This window comes from Mobula birostris, chromosome 3, assembly GCF_030028105.1.
Source record: "Mobula birostris isolate sMobBir1 chromosome 3, sMobBir1.hap1, whole genome shotgun sequence".
Taxonomy (NCBI): Eukaryota; Metazoa; Chordata; class Chondrichthyes; order Myliobatiformes; family Myliobatidae; genus Mobula; species Mobula birostris.
The window spans coordinates 95162941-95176133 of record NC_092372.1 but is presented as its reverse complement, the minus strand read 5'-3'; the positions used below and the strand labels follow the sequence as shown (position 1 = coordinate 95176133).

General features: G+C 41.9%; 1 protein-coding gene across 6 annotated transcripts in view; it reads right to left on the bottom strand.

The window, feature by feature from the left end:
* The window catches only part of LOC140195179 (coiled-coil domain-containing protein 158-like), a 162171-nt gene that overhangs the window by 60207 nt on the left and 88771 nt on the right, over nt 1-13193 (bottom strand). For all 6 annotated transcript variants that reach the window (XM_072253071.1, XM_072253073.1, XM_072253072.1 and 3 more), the window contains one exon: nt 514-703. In XM_072253071.1, coding sequence (XP_072109172.1) covers nt 514-703 — 190 coding nt within the window. The remainder of the gene's footprint in view (nt 1-513; nt 704-13193) is intronic.

Genomic DNA, 13193 nt, shown 5'->3' with positions numbered 1-13193 from the left:
AAAAACATGTAGTGTACCAATTTTTTGGATGAGTAAGCATCCTCCCTATATTCCATTAATACTCCAAATTTTGTGGCCTATTCCAAGCATTTTTGGGAAAAGAGGAGGGCTTTAAATGAGCGTCTACAATAAACTCTCACAATTTTAACACTTCTACTCAATATTTTTCTAATGAACACGTGAAGTTCATTCCAAATTTGCTTTTCATTATTTGATAATTTATAAGTATATTAACTGATGTCTTGCCATTCTTTCACTCAATCCAAAAAGATACTGTGTGTCTACATATTGGTTAAAATCCTCAAACAAGTCACAAGCAGATGGCATTTCAATGATAGGACGTTAGACATCAACTATCTCCCAAATGCAAACCTATCAACGTTGTATAAATATGCAGAGGGAACTGGTGAGAAGGGATGGGTGAAGATAAACTTTAATTTATAATATTATCAGGAAAACAAGGGAATCCTAAACATGAAAAGAACTTCTCCTGTTGGAAGACAGTTCTCATACCTTTCAGATCACTCATCTGTGTCTGGGCACGTCTCAGTTCAGATGCAAGTTCCTCCTTTTCTTGTAACAATTCTCCCAGCTCAGATATATGTTCAGTTGCAGAATTTACCAGCTTATTTTTTTCCCGTTCCAATTCACTGAGATGTGCCTGGAGCTCTTGCATTTGTGCATCTTTGTGTTCCAATTCAGTCTAATACAAAAGGCAAACACTGATGAATTAGATAAATGCGAAGTGATCAACATTGTCAAACCTAAGCACTAGTAGATGCATGAACACATTTTCACCTATCATAAACACTGCACATTGGCATACATGTCATATTTCCACTAATTACTTTTATAAGGTACATTTAAGACCACATTAATGCCAAAGAGAGCATTTTATGGCATTGAACCCTGATGTAGACTATTCCATCCAGTTGTTCATATCTAAACAATTATAAAAGCAGCAATAAACTTGGGTACACATGAAGGTCCCTTCCCTTTGATATTACAGTGGTCGTAGTCTACATCCTTAACTTCCCACCCCATCACCACATGGCTAGAAGAAAAAGGTTTAAATTCACAAAAGGATCAAAACTCCTCATCAAATTCAACTCCACTTCTCCACGACTGTATCTCCTGGGGTTCCAACAGATCCTCACTTGGACAGGGCTGACCCAATTTCTCTCTGTAAATATCACTTACAATAATATGTTCAACACATTTCTTCCTTGTCCACCTTATCACACTGCCTTCTCACTTTGGATGTCTATTTACTTATACCAGTTCTATTTGGTATTTTTTAAAATTTCTTCTCAACCTGTTCTTCTTCCTACTTATTTTCATAGAGTCACAGGAACATACAGCACAGAATATGGTGTTCCGCTCCACCTCATCCATCATGCCATACGCTTGCCGGCATTAAGCATTCCTCCATTCCCCTCCTCTCCAATTATTTGTCTAAACACCTTTTAAATACAGTAATAGTATCTGCCACCATTACCTTCTCTGATAGCTCACTGCAAATATTCACTCCAGTATGTACGAAAAGTTGCCTCTCAGATTAAACCTGTGCTCTCTTATTCTAGACACCACTACTCTAGTAAAATTATTCTGGCTGTCCTTCCTATCTTTGCCTCTCATTATTTTGCAAATCTCTGTAAGGGGACATGGGGTAGGATGGGTTTTTTGCTCACTGGAACTAGCACCCCACAATCTCCAATGTTCCAGTGAGGATAAATCCAATCTATCCAATCTTCCCTTATCACTACAGTCCTCCATTCCAGGCAACATCCTAATGAATCTCTTTTGCACACACCCTTTCTCTGTGTGGTGACCTGAACTCAAAGACAATACTCAAACTACATTCTAAACAATTCTTACATCAATGTTTTAGTACAACTACAACATATCCTAATTCTTATATTCACTGCCTTGGCCTATGAAGGCATACAACTCATTACTCTGTTCAGCTGTGACTCAACTTTCAGGGAGATATGGATTTGCATGTTTAATTTGTCTATTTGTTCTACTTAATTAGCTTAAACTGCAAGTTTCCTCCTTCACACCAGACCTCCTAACTGTCCGTTTTCCAATTAGACCATAAAACCTTAAGACATAGGAGCAGAATTAAGCCATTCGCCCCGTTAAGTCTGCTCTGCCAATGTATCATGGCTGATTTATTACCCCCCACAACCCCTGTAACTTTTGTGACGACAAACCAAGTTATCAGAAGATCGATGCTGATGAGAGAGATAAGGGAGACAAATGGAGAAACATTCAAAATGTTAATGAGAGAGGAGAGAAAGATAATGAAAAGAGACATCAGTCCGAGTATTAACAGACCGGTTGCTTTGAACCTGAACTGTTTGAAGTTTGATGGACAGGCGATACCCCAGCAGGGGGATAAAAAGAACAGGTTCACTAAGGCAAGACAGACACCACGAGATCACAAGATAACGAGACCTTGGAAAAGTGGTGTGCCCCCACAGGTTGGTGGGAGTTTGGAGGTCTGATCGCGGGAACCGACCATAGTCACACAGGGTGAAAAGGTACGATCGGCAGGAACCTGGTGTGTGTGTCCGCCCTTGCCTGGGTGCCGGGTTCACCGTGGAAGAACGGTCGTATCCGGAACGGAGGGGTCACAGTCGGTGACCACAGAAGACATAAAAGGGTTTGCCCGAAAGCTAACTGCAAAGAACAAAGGTCTGTCTGAATCAGATTTGCATATCTCCCTCTCTCTCTCTCACTCTCTCTCTCCCCAACGGCACAACAGCGATTACTGCGAACTGTACTAAGCTGAACTGAACTCTGCGTCACTTGAGACTGATCATTTTACCCCTAGACTGCGACAGAGCTTGTTTGATTCCTATTACCCTAGTTCTGTGTACATGTGTATTTTGTCATTGCTAACCTGTTGCATTTATATCCTTACGATTAGAGTACTGTGTTACTTATTTCTTTAATAAAACTTTCTTAGTTCCAGTAATCCAGACTCCAACAAAGTGGTCCATTTCTGCTGGTTTGGCAACCCAGTTACGGGGTACGTAACACTTTTGACACCCTGACTAATCAAGAACCTGACAACCTTGGCTTTCAGTAGTCATAGTCATAGTCATACTCATACTTTATTGATCCCGGGGAAAATTGGTTGATGCGAACCTTTCATAATCTTGCATCATGTTATCCTTTTGTCCTATCCCAGTCATCCCACCTGTCCTGGAAGTTCCAGGAGTCTCCCACATATTAATAGTGGCTCCCTGATGTCCGCAAATTATATACAATACCCCGGAAATCAATTTTTTTGAGAACGAGCGAGCGAGAGAGTGAGCGCGCATGTGCAAGAGAGAGAGCGCGCGCACCATGGCAGAGTGTTCCAAAAAAAGAAAATATAAAACATATGTCACCCCAGACTACACTAAAGTGTACCCCTGTCTAATAGGAGTCAAAAATAATGACAGTGTTGTTCACTGCACTGTTTGCAACAGGGACTTTTCTAATGCCCATGGTGGGTTAAGACTGTAAAAGACATGTAGAGGTGAGTTTAACAGGTGTCATTCGTTCATTAGTATAGCTAACGTTATTTAAACTAGCTGGTTAGCTGCTAAGGAGCTACTCTATTGCAGACATCCCACCTCTCCTGGAAGTTCTGGGAGTCTCCCACAAATTGATGGTGCTATCTCCCTGAAACGGGTTTTTGCAGGGTGGGATGTCTTGCTATCCCTACTCCACCCCTTTACCTTCTATACATCTTAAAACTAACTTGTTTTTCTTTTGTCAACGTTGACAGTAACTTTTAAGACATTAACTGCTTCTTTTTCCACTGACACTACCTAATCTCCCAATTTCATTAACCTTCTCTAAGAATATAATTCACCACAAATTTCCAGCAGCATAGTTTCAACAGTTTTACACATCGCACAGTACAAGTAGAATTCTTGCGTTTATCAGTCCAGTAACCCTGACTAAAACAAACTGCCTCACTTACAATTGTGGCATAAAACTCTAGCAGGTGATTAATTTATCTGTATATCTGTCCTCAGTTTGCCTCCAACAAGATGAATCTATAAATAAATTCTGTTTGAAGCCACCATAATTGGAGCCTCTGAAAGCTGAATACAATAATATCAAGTCTTTGCTGAGTGCCAAAAATTCTCAGTTGCACTAACAGTCCTCTCCATTCACACATCAAATGTAAATCACTCCCCGAACAAACAACTACAGAGGATGTGTGTGTGTGTTTAAGAGACCATCAGCTTACTTTTATACTTTTAATCACTCTTACCTATATTTAACTACTCTCACTGTTTGTTTTAATTTTTATACATGGGATAACAGAACACAGAAAGAAATTGTACCTGCACCAGCTTCTGAAGGAGGACTCTCCTCCTTGCTCACAACCCTGAATTGAAAGGTCCTCCCCCTTCATTTAATTTCCTTCTCAAAGTTAATTCCAATTCTGTTTCCTTCATTATTTCTGATACCTATTTGAATTATTTCTCATTGCATAAAATTATTTCCTTCATAATCACCTCCAGTTCTTTCGACAATTACATTAAATTTGTGGCCCATTCTGACTTTGTAAACAGTTTGTCTTTATTCACTCTACAAAAACCCTTCAAAAGTTTTGAATACTTCAGTCATTATGCTTCTCTCATTCAATGAGAACGACCAGTTCCTTGGTAAACTGAGGTACTGACATCTCCCTTATCCAAGAAACGACCATTCACTACAATTCAGCTTTGTGTCTCTTTGATAGTATTGAATTCTCCTTAAATTCCGGTCAAGATGACACCAGCAAACAAAAATTCCTTGGGCGACATCTTTCAGATGGCCAATCTCCTCAATTATTTCACTTTCTCTACATGTTCTGCTTGTCCTTTTTGTCTTGATTGTGTTTTGGAAACCGTTGGAGCCTGTAACGTGCAGTTTGGATCTAGTGCTCTGCTGTCCCTGAAGAGAACGAGCTGCCTCGTGGAGAAGACCACAGATAGGGCAAGATATGATCGACTCCATTTTGAAGCACCGAGGATGACTGAAGCATTGAGGCGAATGCGGACGAGTCTGCAGTCACTCTGAATGGAGGCCATGGGGTTGACAGTGGTCGGAAGCCAGATTGGCACAACGTTTGGGCCCAGCATGGTGGTCGCTCTTCACAGAAGGACTGAGTTTGTGCGGCTGCTTTCCTCGATGCTGACAGAAGGACAGTTTTGAAATTCTGAGATTATACATGATTATTGGACTGCAGTATATATTGGTCTCCTTCAGTTTTTGGTGGTTTGTTTCTTGTTGCCGATTGGCAGGTGGGTGATATGTTACTTTTTAGGCAAGGGAGGGGTTGAAGATTTGAGGTCTGACATTCTTGTTGGTGTTTTTCTGTGTGGGCGATCTTTCAGTTGTTGTGTGTGAGAAGGGGGCTAGGGATTTGATGCTGTTGTCGTTGTTCTTCTTTCCAAGGGAGGGGTTTGGGTTGTGATGTTATTGTCACTGATTTTTTGTGCAAGGGTGGGGGTTGGGCATTTGGGGTTTTTGATGTACGAGCTGCCGTTTTCTGGATGGGTGATCTGTTAGTTTTTGTGCAAGGGAAGGGACTGGTGGTTGAGGTTTGATGTTCTAGCCGCCATTTTTCGTATGGGAGATCTGTTACGTTTTTGTGTGAGGGAGGTGGTAGAGGCTTTGGGGTTTGCGAGTTTTGTTTCTTTATCTTTTTCCTTTTCCTTTTTGTGGGGTGGGGGGGAGGGTTGATGACTTTTCTTCCACCAGCTCCCATGGTTTTTCTGTATTTCATGGCTATCTGGAGAAGACGAATATCAGAGTTGTATTGCACATGCATACATTGACAATAAAATGAACCTTTGAAATTCCATGGCTTGAAATCTGTTAGTAGGCATTTGCTGCTACTTTATCAACAAGCTTTTGAAAATCCAAATGTAAATTATAAAACCTCTTGGATACTCCATCAAAGTACTCAATTTAAGTAGTCAATTACACCGAGGAAAAGTATTCATCTTTCAACAAGATAATTTAGAGCCTTATAAATTCTTCATTCCATTTATTAATATCAGACTACTGACCCCTACTCTTACATTTTGTAGGTGTTGCTATTGATTCTAATGTTGATACTTACAGTTTCTCTGGGTCTATCTTATGTCCCTATTCATGCCTCATTACCACCACATTTATCACTATATTTTTATTTAATCGTGCTTCCTTTTTACTTACTTCTGGTTTTTTTCTCACTGCATCAGGTAGAAGGTACAAGAGCCTCAGGACTTGAATCACCAAAAACACCCCTCAACCATCAGGCTCTTGAATAAAAGTGGATAACTACACTCATTTTATTTCTGGTGTTCTCACAACCAATGGTGTCACTTTAAGAACTCTTTATCTTGTTATTTCATGCTCTCACAATTTATTTATATTTGCATTTGCACAGTTTGTTGTTCATTGACCCTGTTTACAGCTACAGTTCTATAGATTTGCTAAGTATACCTGCAGGGTTGTATGTGATGACATTTATGTTCTCTGGTAACACATTTTACTTTGAACTTTCTTCCCCACCTCCTTCAGAGTGGCTTAAAAACTTGGTGCAACAATTTTATTTTCTGATAAAGGATCACTGAGTAGAAATGTCTGCTCTGTTCCCTCTGCAATGTGGATTGGCCTGCTGGGTATTTACCGCATTTTCTACTTATACAGTCAGGAACAGTATGTCTTTAACAGATCTATGATGGATTTAACTTGCTTAGCCATTTCTTATTGCGGACAATTGAACATATCAGGGTTTTCCCCAGTGAATACTACATTGAAATGCCTTAAACTGAGACCTGACCATTTTTTTCTTTTTTTGTACAGTATTACAGTACGTCATCTAAATACCCCTTGTCCTATGGCCTCCAGCTCCCGATCCAACAGAGGATGAAAATTGTGCTCGGAACCTTTGCAATTTTTACCTTTCCTCTGCAACCAGTCATATTCCAATTACGTGAACTTCCTACCTTGATCTGTTTTTTAATGTTCTGCTTCTACAGTGTGGTAACAGCAGCAACCTTCACTTTAGTGAAGACAGAATAAAATACTCATTGGTTATCCCAGTCATAGCCTGTTCCTGAAGAAAATTATATTCCTCCTGCTTCCCAATCTGCACAACCCATCTTGTTGCTACTTCTGTTGAGCTTTTATGAATTTATGAAAAGATATAAGGGTTCCATTTTATCACCTGCTAATTTATTCTTACTTTTTTTTAAAACTCTATTTCATTATTTCGTATATTCAGTCAGTTCTCCATTGAAATAAGAAACAGGTATTTGTCATGAACTACTTTGTTCATTTTAACCACCATGTCTTCACTCTCTACGAAACTCATTTCACTTTCATCTCATTTCATAGTAATATCCTTTTAGAAACCTCTTTTTGCCCACTTACTGTTTGTCCTGCTAATCTTTCATTCCAATCTACCTGGGCTAGATCCACTTGCAATCTACTGAAACTTGATTAATAATTTGTTCTTTTTTACTTGCTCTTTTCCATGATTATTGATACTACGATAATGAATATCATTAAAACAGCTCAACTCAGAATCAAAGAAGTTTAGGGCACAGAAGGAGGCAAACCTATTTCTTCCATGCAGACCAAAATAAGAAGCTATTTGAGTTATTTCAAACTCTCATCCTTAATTCTGTAGATGACACTATTTCAGTAGCTTGTCTGGCTACTTTTCTGTTTCTATCATGATCTCACTCAGTTGATTTCAAACTTTATAACTTCTTGGATGAAAACATTTTTCCCCAATTCACCAATATTCTTTGATCTTAAGTTCCATTCTACCTCATATATTTCCCAAAACATTTAAAAAAAGTACACATGTGCAATTTCAGGAACAGCTCCAGGTGTCCTTCATTTTCCCTGTAACTTCAGATAATTTAAATTATATTTGCTTGAAGTTCAAAGTTCAAAATAAATTTATCATCAAAATACGCATGTCATGACCTGGAAAAGGGGACCAAGTGTACTGTATCTAAGTTTGCTGACGATACTAAATTGAGTGGAAAAGCAAATTGTGAAGAAGATACGGAGAGTCTGCAGAGAGATATAGATAGGTTAAGTGAGTAGGCAAGGGTCTGGCAGATGGGAGTGCAATGTTGGTAAATGCGAGGTCATCCACCTTGGAAGGAAAAATGAAAGAGTGGATTATCATTTAAATGGTAAAAAAAATTGCAGCATGCTGCTGTGCAGAGGGACTCGGGAGTGCTTGTGCATGAATCACAAAAGGTTGGTTTGCAGGTGCAGCAGGCTATCAAGAAGGCAAATGGGATGTTGGCCTTCATTGCTAGAGGGATTGAATGTAAGAGCAGAGAGGTTATGCTGCAACTGTACAGGGTACTGGTGAGGCCGCACCTGGAGTACTCTGTGCAGTCCTGGTCTCCTTACTTGAAGAAGGATATACTGGCTTTGGAGGCAGTGCAGAGGAGGTTCACCAGGTTGATTCCAGAGATTTGGAAGGGTTAGACTATGAAGAGAGGTTGAGTCGCCTGGGATTGTACTCGCTGGAATCCAGAAGAATGAGAGGAGATCTTATAGAAACATATAAAGTTATGAAAGGGATAGATAAGATAGAAGCAGGAAAGTTGTTTCCACTGGTAGGTGTGATTAGAACAGGGAGACATAGCCTTGAGGTTCAGGGGAGTAGATTTAGGGCTGAGATGAGGAGGAACTGCTTTTCCCAGAGAGAGGTGAATCTGTGGAATTCTCTACCAATGAAGCAGTGGAGGCTACCTCAATAAATATATTTAAGAAAAGGTTGGATAGATCTTTGCATAGTAGGGGAATTAAGAGTTATGGAGAAAAGGCAGGTAGATGGAGCTGAGTCCATGGCCAGATCAGCCATGATCTTATTGAATGGTGGAGCAGGCTCGATGGGCCAGATAGCCTACTCCTGCTCCTATTTCTTATGTCCTTATGTCACCACACACAACCCTGAGATTCATTTTCTTGTGGGCATACTCAATAAATCCATAATAGAATAATATCCATAATAGAAACAATGAAAAAGTGCACCAACTTGGGGGTTCAACCAGTGTGCAAAAGACAACAAACTGTGCAAATACAAAAAGAAATAATAATAAATAAGCAATAAATATTGAGAAAATGAGATGAGTCCTTGAAAGTGAATCAAAGATTCAAAGTCCGAAGTATATATAAAGTATACAACCCTGAGATTTGACTTTCTCACAGACAACCATGAAATAAAGAAAACCAGGGAACCTGTTCAAGGAAAAACATCAAACACCCCCCACCACTCCACACACGAAAAAAAAAACAAGCAAAACAGTCAGAATATAAAAAACAAAATTGCCCAAAGCAGCAACAAAAAAAGAGGAACGACCAGAAAACAGAAACACATCATAACGTGAACTAGGATCCATTCCACAAACCGCGTCGATTAAACCTTGCCCAAGAACTCTGGCACTGTCCTCCGACAGCATTGGTGGAGAGAGAGAGACGGTCACACACAGTCACCTTCTTCCAGCAGCACCAAGAGGGAGGCGGGCAGAGGGCGCTGAACACTCGCTTGCCTTCTGCACTCACCTCGATGATTTCAGTCCTTCTCGGTGCTTTAATCGACAAGATCAGTGAGAAATGGAGTTGCACCCCAGCTCCAAGCTTCCTCATGGAACCCTCACGGAGAAAGCAAAGCGCCAGAATGCTTGATTGGCTCAAAAACACACCACCAAAATGTAGACTGCAAGTGCTAAACAGTAGATCATAGGCTCCAGCAGCAACAAAACCATATTTGAAAGAAACAGTCATAAAAGAAGTGAAGGAAGTAGTTTTGTGAACCGCCTGGAGCACGTGGCCCTTGGTAGCGTTTTTCACAGGTGCCACCTTCTATGTTTATAGGTTATGGGGGCATTTCAATGATGGCGTGAGTGAAATTGAGTGATGTTATCCCCTTTGGTTTAAGAGCCTAATGATTGAGAGGTAATAATTGTTCCTGAAACTGGTGGTGTGAGGCCTGAGCCTCCTGTACATTCTTACTGTACGGGGTCTTTTCTTTGTTACATTTAAAATGGCGACTTTGTTATGTTAATCTGGGGAATGCAGCTTTGTTGTGCTTTAACGCTGAAGAGAGTTTGTGCTAACAGTTTGTTTTACTTTAAAATGAGATAACAGGGTTCTATTAGCCAATGGGTGGTTATGTATCATTTTGTTTTCGGATACCATGCTGTATGATATGACTGTGGACTGAGTTTTGGTGGGGAGTCGGAGGAGAGACGAGGAAGACCGCGGACGTGTGGAGGGGCTCCGGTCGATCACTCAGGGTGGTCTCGAGCCGTGAGTCGACGGAATTCGGGTGGTCGTCTGAAGTCAAATTGAGCTCCAACGTAGCGCGCAAAGAACTTGGACTTTGATAAGTGTTGGCGCCTTTTTTTTCATTACTCTCTTCTCTGTATCAAATGTATATTAATGTCATAGAATTAGTAATATTTATAAAGTGTATTTATTAAAATTTACTGGGTGTGCTGGCTGATGATTGATGTTTGTGATTGATTCGGGCGGCAACCGACCCTGTGGGGAGTGTTGAGGCGGGTGTTGGGCTGGATTTCCCCTAGACATACACAAGCCAATATAACTGAACGTTACATTACTGATGGCAGCAGGGAGAAGAGAGCACGTGGTAAGGGTCTTTGATGATGGATGCTGCTTTCCTGTGACAATGCTTCCAGAAGATGTGCTCAAAGGTAGAGAGGGCTTTACCTGTGATGGACTGGGCCTTTTCCATTACATTTTGTAGGGTCTTCTGCTCAAGGGCACTGGTGTTTCCATACCAGGTTGTGATACAGCTAGTCAATATAGTCTCTGCTACACATCTATAGAAGCCTGTCAAAGCTTTAGATACCATGCTGAATCTTTCTGGCTGACAGAGGGGATACCAGATCATGCCATCAAGCCCTCTAGGTTCTCCCTGCTCCAGGCAGACAGGTCGAAAAACCTCACTGGGAAGAGTAAAGGAGGAGGGGTATGCTTCATGGTCATTAATGCTTGATGCGACCCCAGAATGTGCATGTGCTCAAATCCTTTTGTTCCAGACCTGGAATACCTGGTACTGCTGTGCAGACTCTACTGTCTGCCTAGGGAGTTCACAGCTGTTAGCATCACAGCGGTGTACATTTCACTGCAGGCTGATACTGACCTGGCTCTCAAGGAACTGTGTGAGACCATCACCACGCTGGAGACTGCACACTCAGAGGCTGCCTTCACCATCGGCGTGACTTTAATTGAGCGTCGCTGATGAAAGTCTTTCCAAAGTTTTATCAGCACATGCAGATGGGCACTAGTGGAGATAACACACTTGGCCACTGCTACACTCCCTTCAGCAACGCTTACAAAGCTCTCCTTTGCCCAGCTTTTGGAAAATCAGATCACTCTTTGATCCTGCTTCTGTCAACATACAAGCAGAAGCTGAAACAAGAGGCAGCCATTGCTAAAACCATCCACTGTTGGTCAGACCAATCGGCCTACATGTTGCAGGACTGCTTCGATAACATTGACTGGAATGTCTTCCATGATGAGGATGTCTCCGAGTTCACGGATGGAGTCACGTGCTTCATCCAGAAGTGCATCAATGATGTTGTTCTCCAGAAGACAGTCAGGGTCTTTCCAAACCAGAAGCCCTGGATCAATAGTTCTGTGCGAGCAGCATTTAGAGTGCGGCATCAAGGCTACATCGCTGGAGATCAACTAGAGCTCAAGAAAAGCAGCTATGGTCTGCATAAAGCTATCAAGGCTGTGAAACAACAATAAAGGGAGAAAATTGAATGAAAGTTCACAACGAACAACATACATGACTTGTAGCAAGGGCTGCATACCATCACAGACTTCAAAGCCAAACGTTGTGGTGCTGCCAACATTGTGGTCTCTCTCCCAGATGAGCTCAATCGCTTTTACGCTCGGTTCGGTGTCACTAACTCTGAGCCTCCGAGGAAAGCCACCGCTACAACCTGCAACCTGGTCATCTCTGAGGCTGGGATACGCAGATCTTTCCAACAAGTGGACAGTCACAAGGCTGCGGGACCGGACGGCATCCCAGGGTGAGTACTCAGGATGTGCGCAGCACAATTGGCAAGTGTGTTTAGACATTTTTAATCTCTCCCTATCCCAGTGTAGAGTGCCCTCCTGCTTCAAATTATCCACCATTGTCCCTATATCAAAAAAGACCAAGGTAACATGCCTGAACGACTGGCCTCCTGTCACACTCACCTCAATAATAAGCGAATGCTGGTCAAGGATTACATCTGCAGCTTGCTACCACCCAAAATGGACCCCCTACAATTCGCCTACCGACACAACCGATCGACTAATGTCACAATAGCCACTGCTCTACATACCGTCCTTACACATCTGGAGAAGAAGAATGTTTATGTGAGAATGCTGTTCTTGGACTACAGTTCAGCATTCAACACCATAGTTCCATCCAGGCTCACCAAGAAGCTCAGAAGCCTCGGCCTTCACCCTCCCTTGTGCAGCTAGATCCTGGACTTCCTGTCAGGTCACCAGCAGGTGGTAAGAGTGGGCTCCCTCAACTCCAAACCTCTGACTCTCTATACAGGAGCCCCTCAGGGCTGCGTACTGAGTCCCCTCCTTTACTCTCTGTATACCCATGACTGTGTTGCCATCCACAGCTCCAATCTGCTAATTAAGTTTGCCGACGACACGACATTGATGGTCCTCATCTCAAACAATAACGAGATGGCCAACAGGGAAGAAGTCATCTCTCTGACACAATGGTGTCAAGAAAATAACCTCTCCCTCAATGTCACAAAAACAAAGGAGCTAGTTGTGGATTACAGGAGGAATGGATATGGCTAACCACTATTGACATCAATGGATCTGGGTTGAGGGGGTAAACAGCTTCAAATTCCTCGGCATCCACATCTCCGAGGGCCTCACGTGGTCTGTACACACCAGCTGTGTGGTGAAAAAGGCACAACAGCGCCTCTTTCACCTCAGACAGTTGAGGAAGTTTGGTATGGGCCCCCAAATCCTAAGAACCTTCTACAGGGGCACAATTGAGAGCATCCTGACTGTCTGCATCACTGCCTGGTATGGGAACTGTACTTCCCTTAATCGCAGGACTCTGCAGAGAGTGGAGCGGACAGCCCAGCACATCTGTAGTTGTACCCATGATTCAGGACATT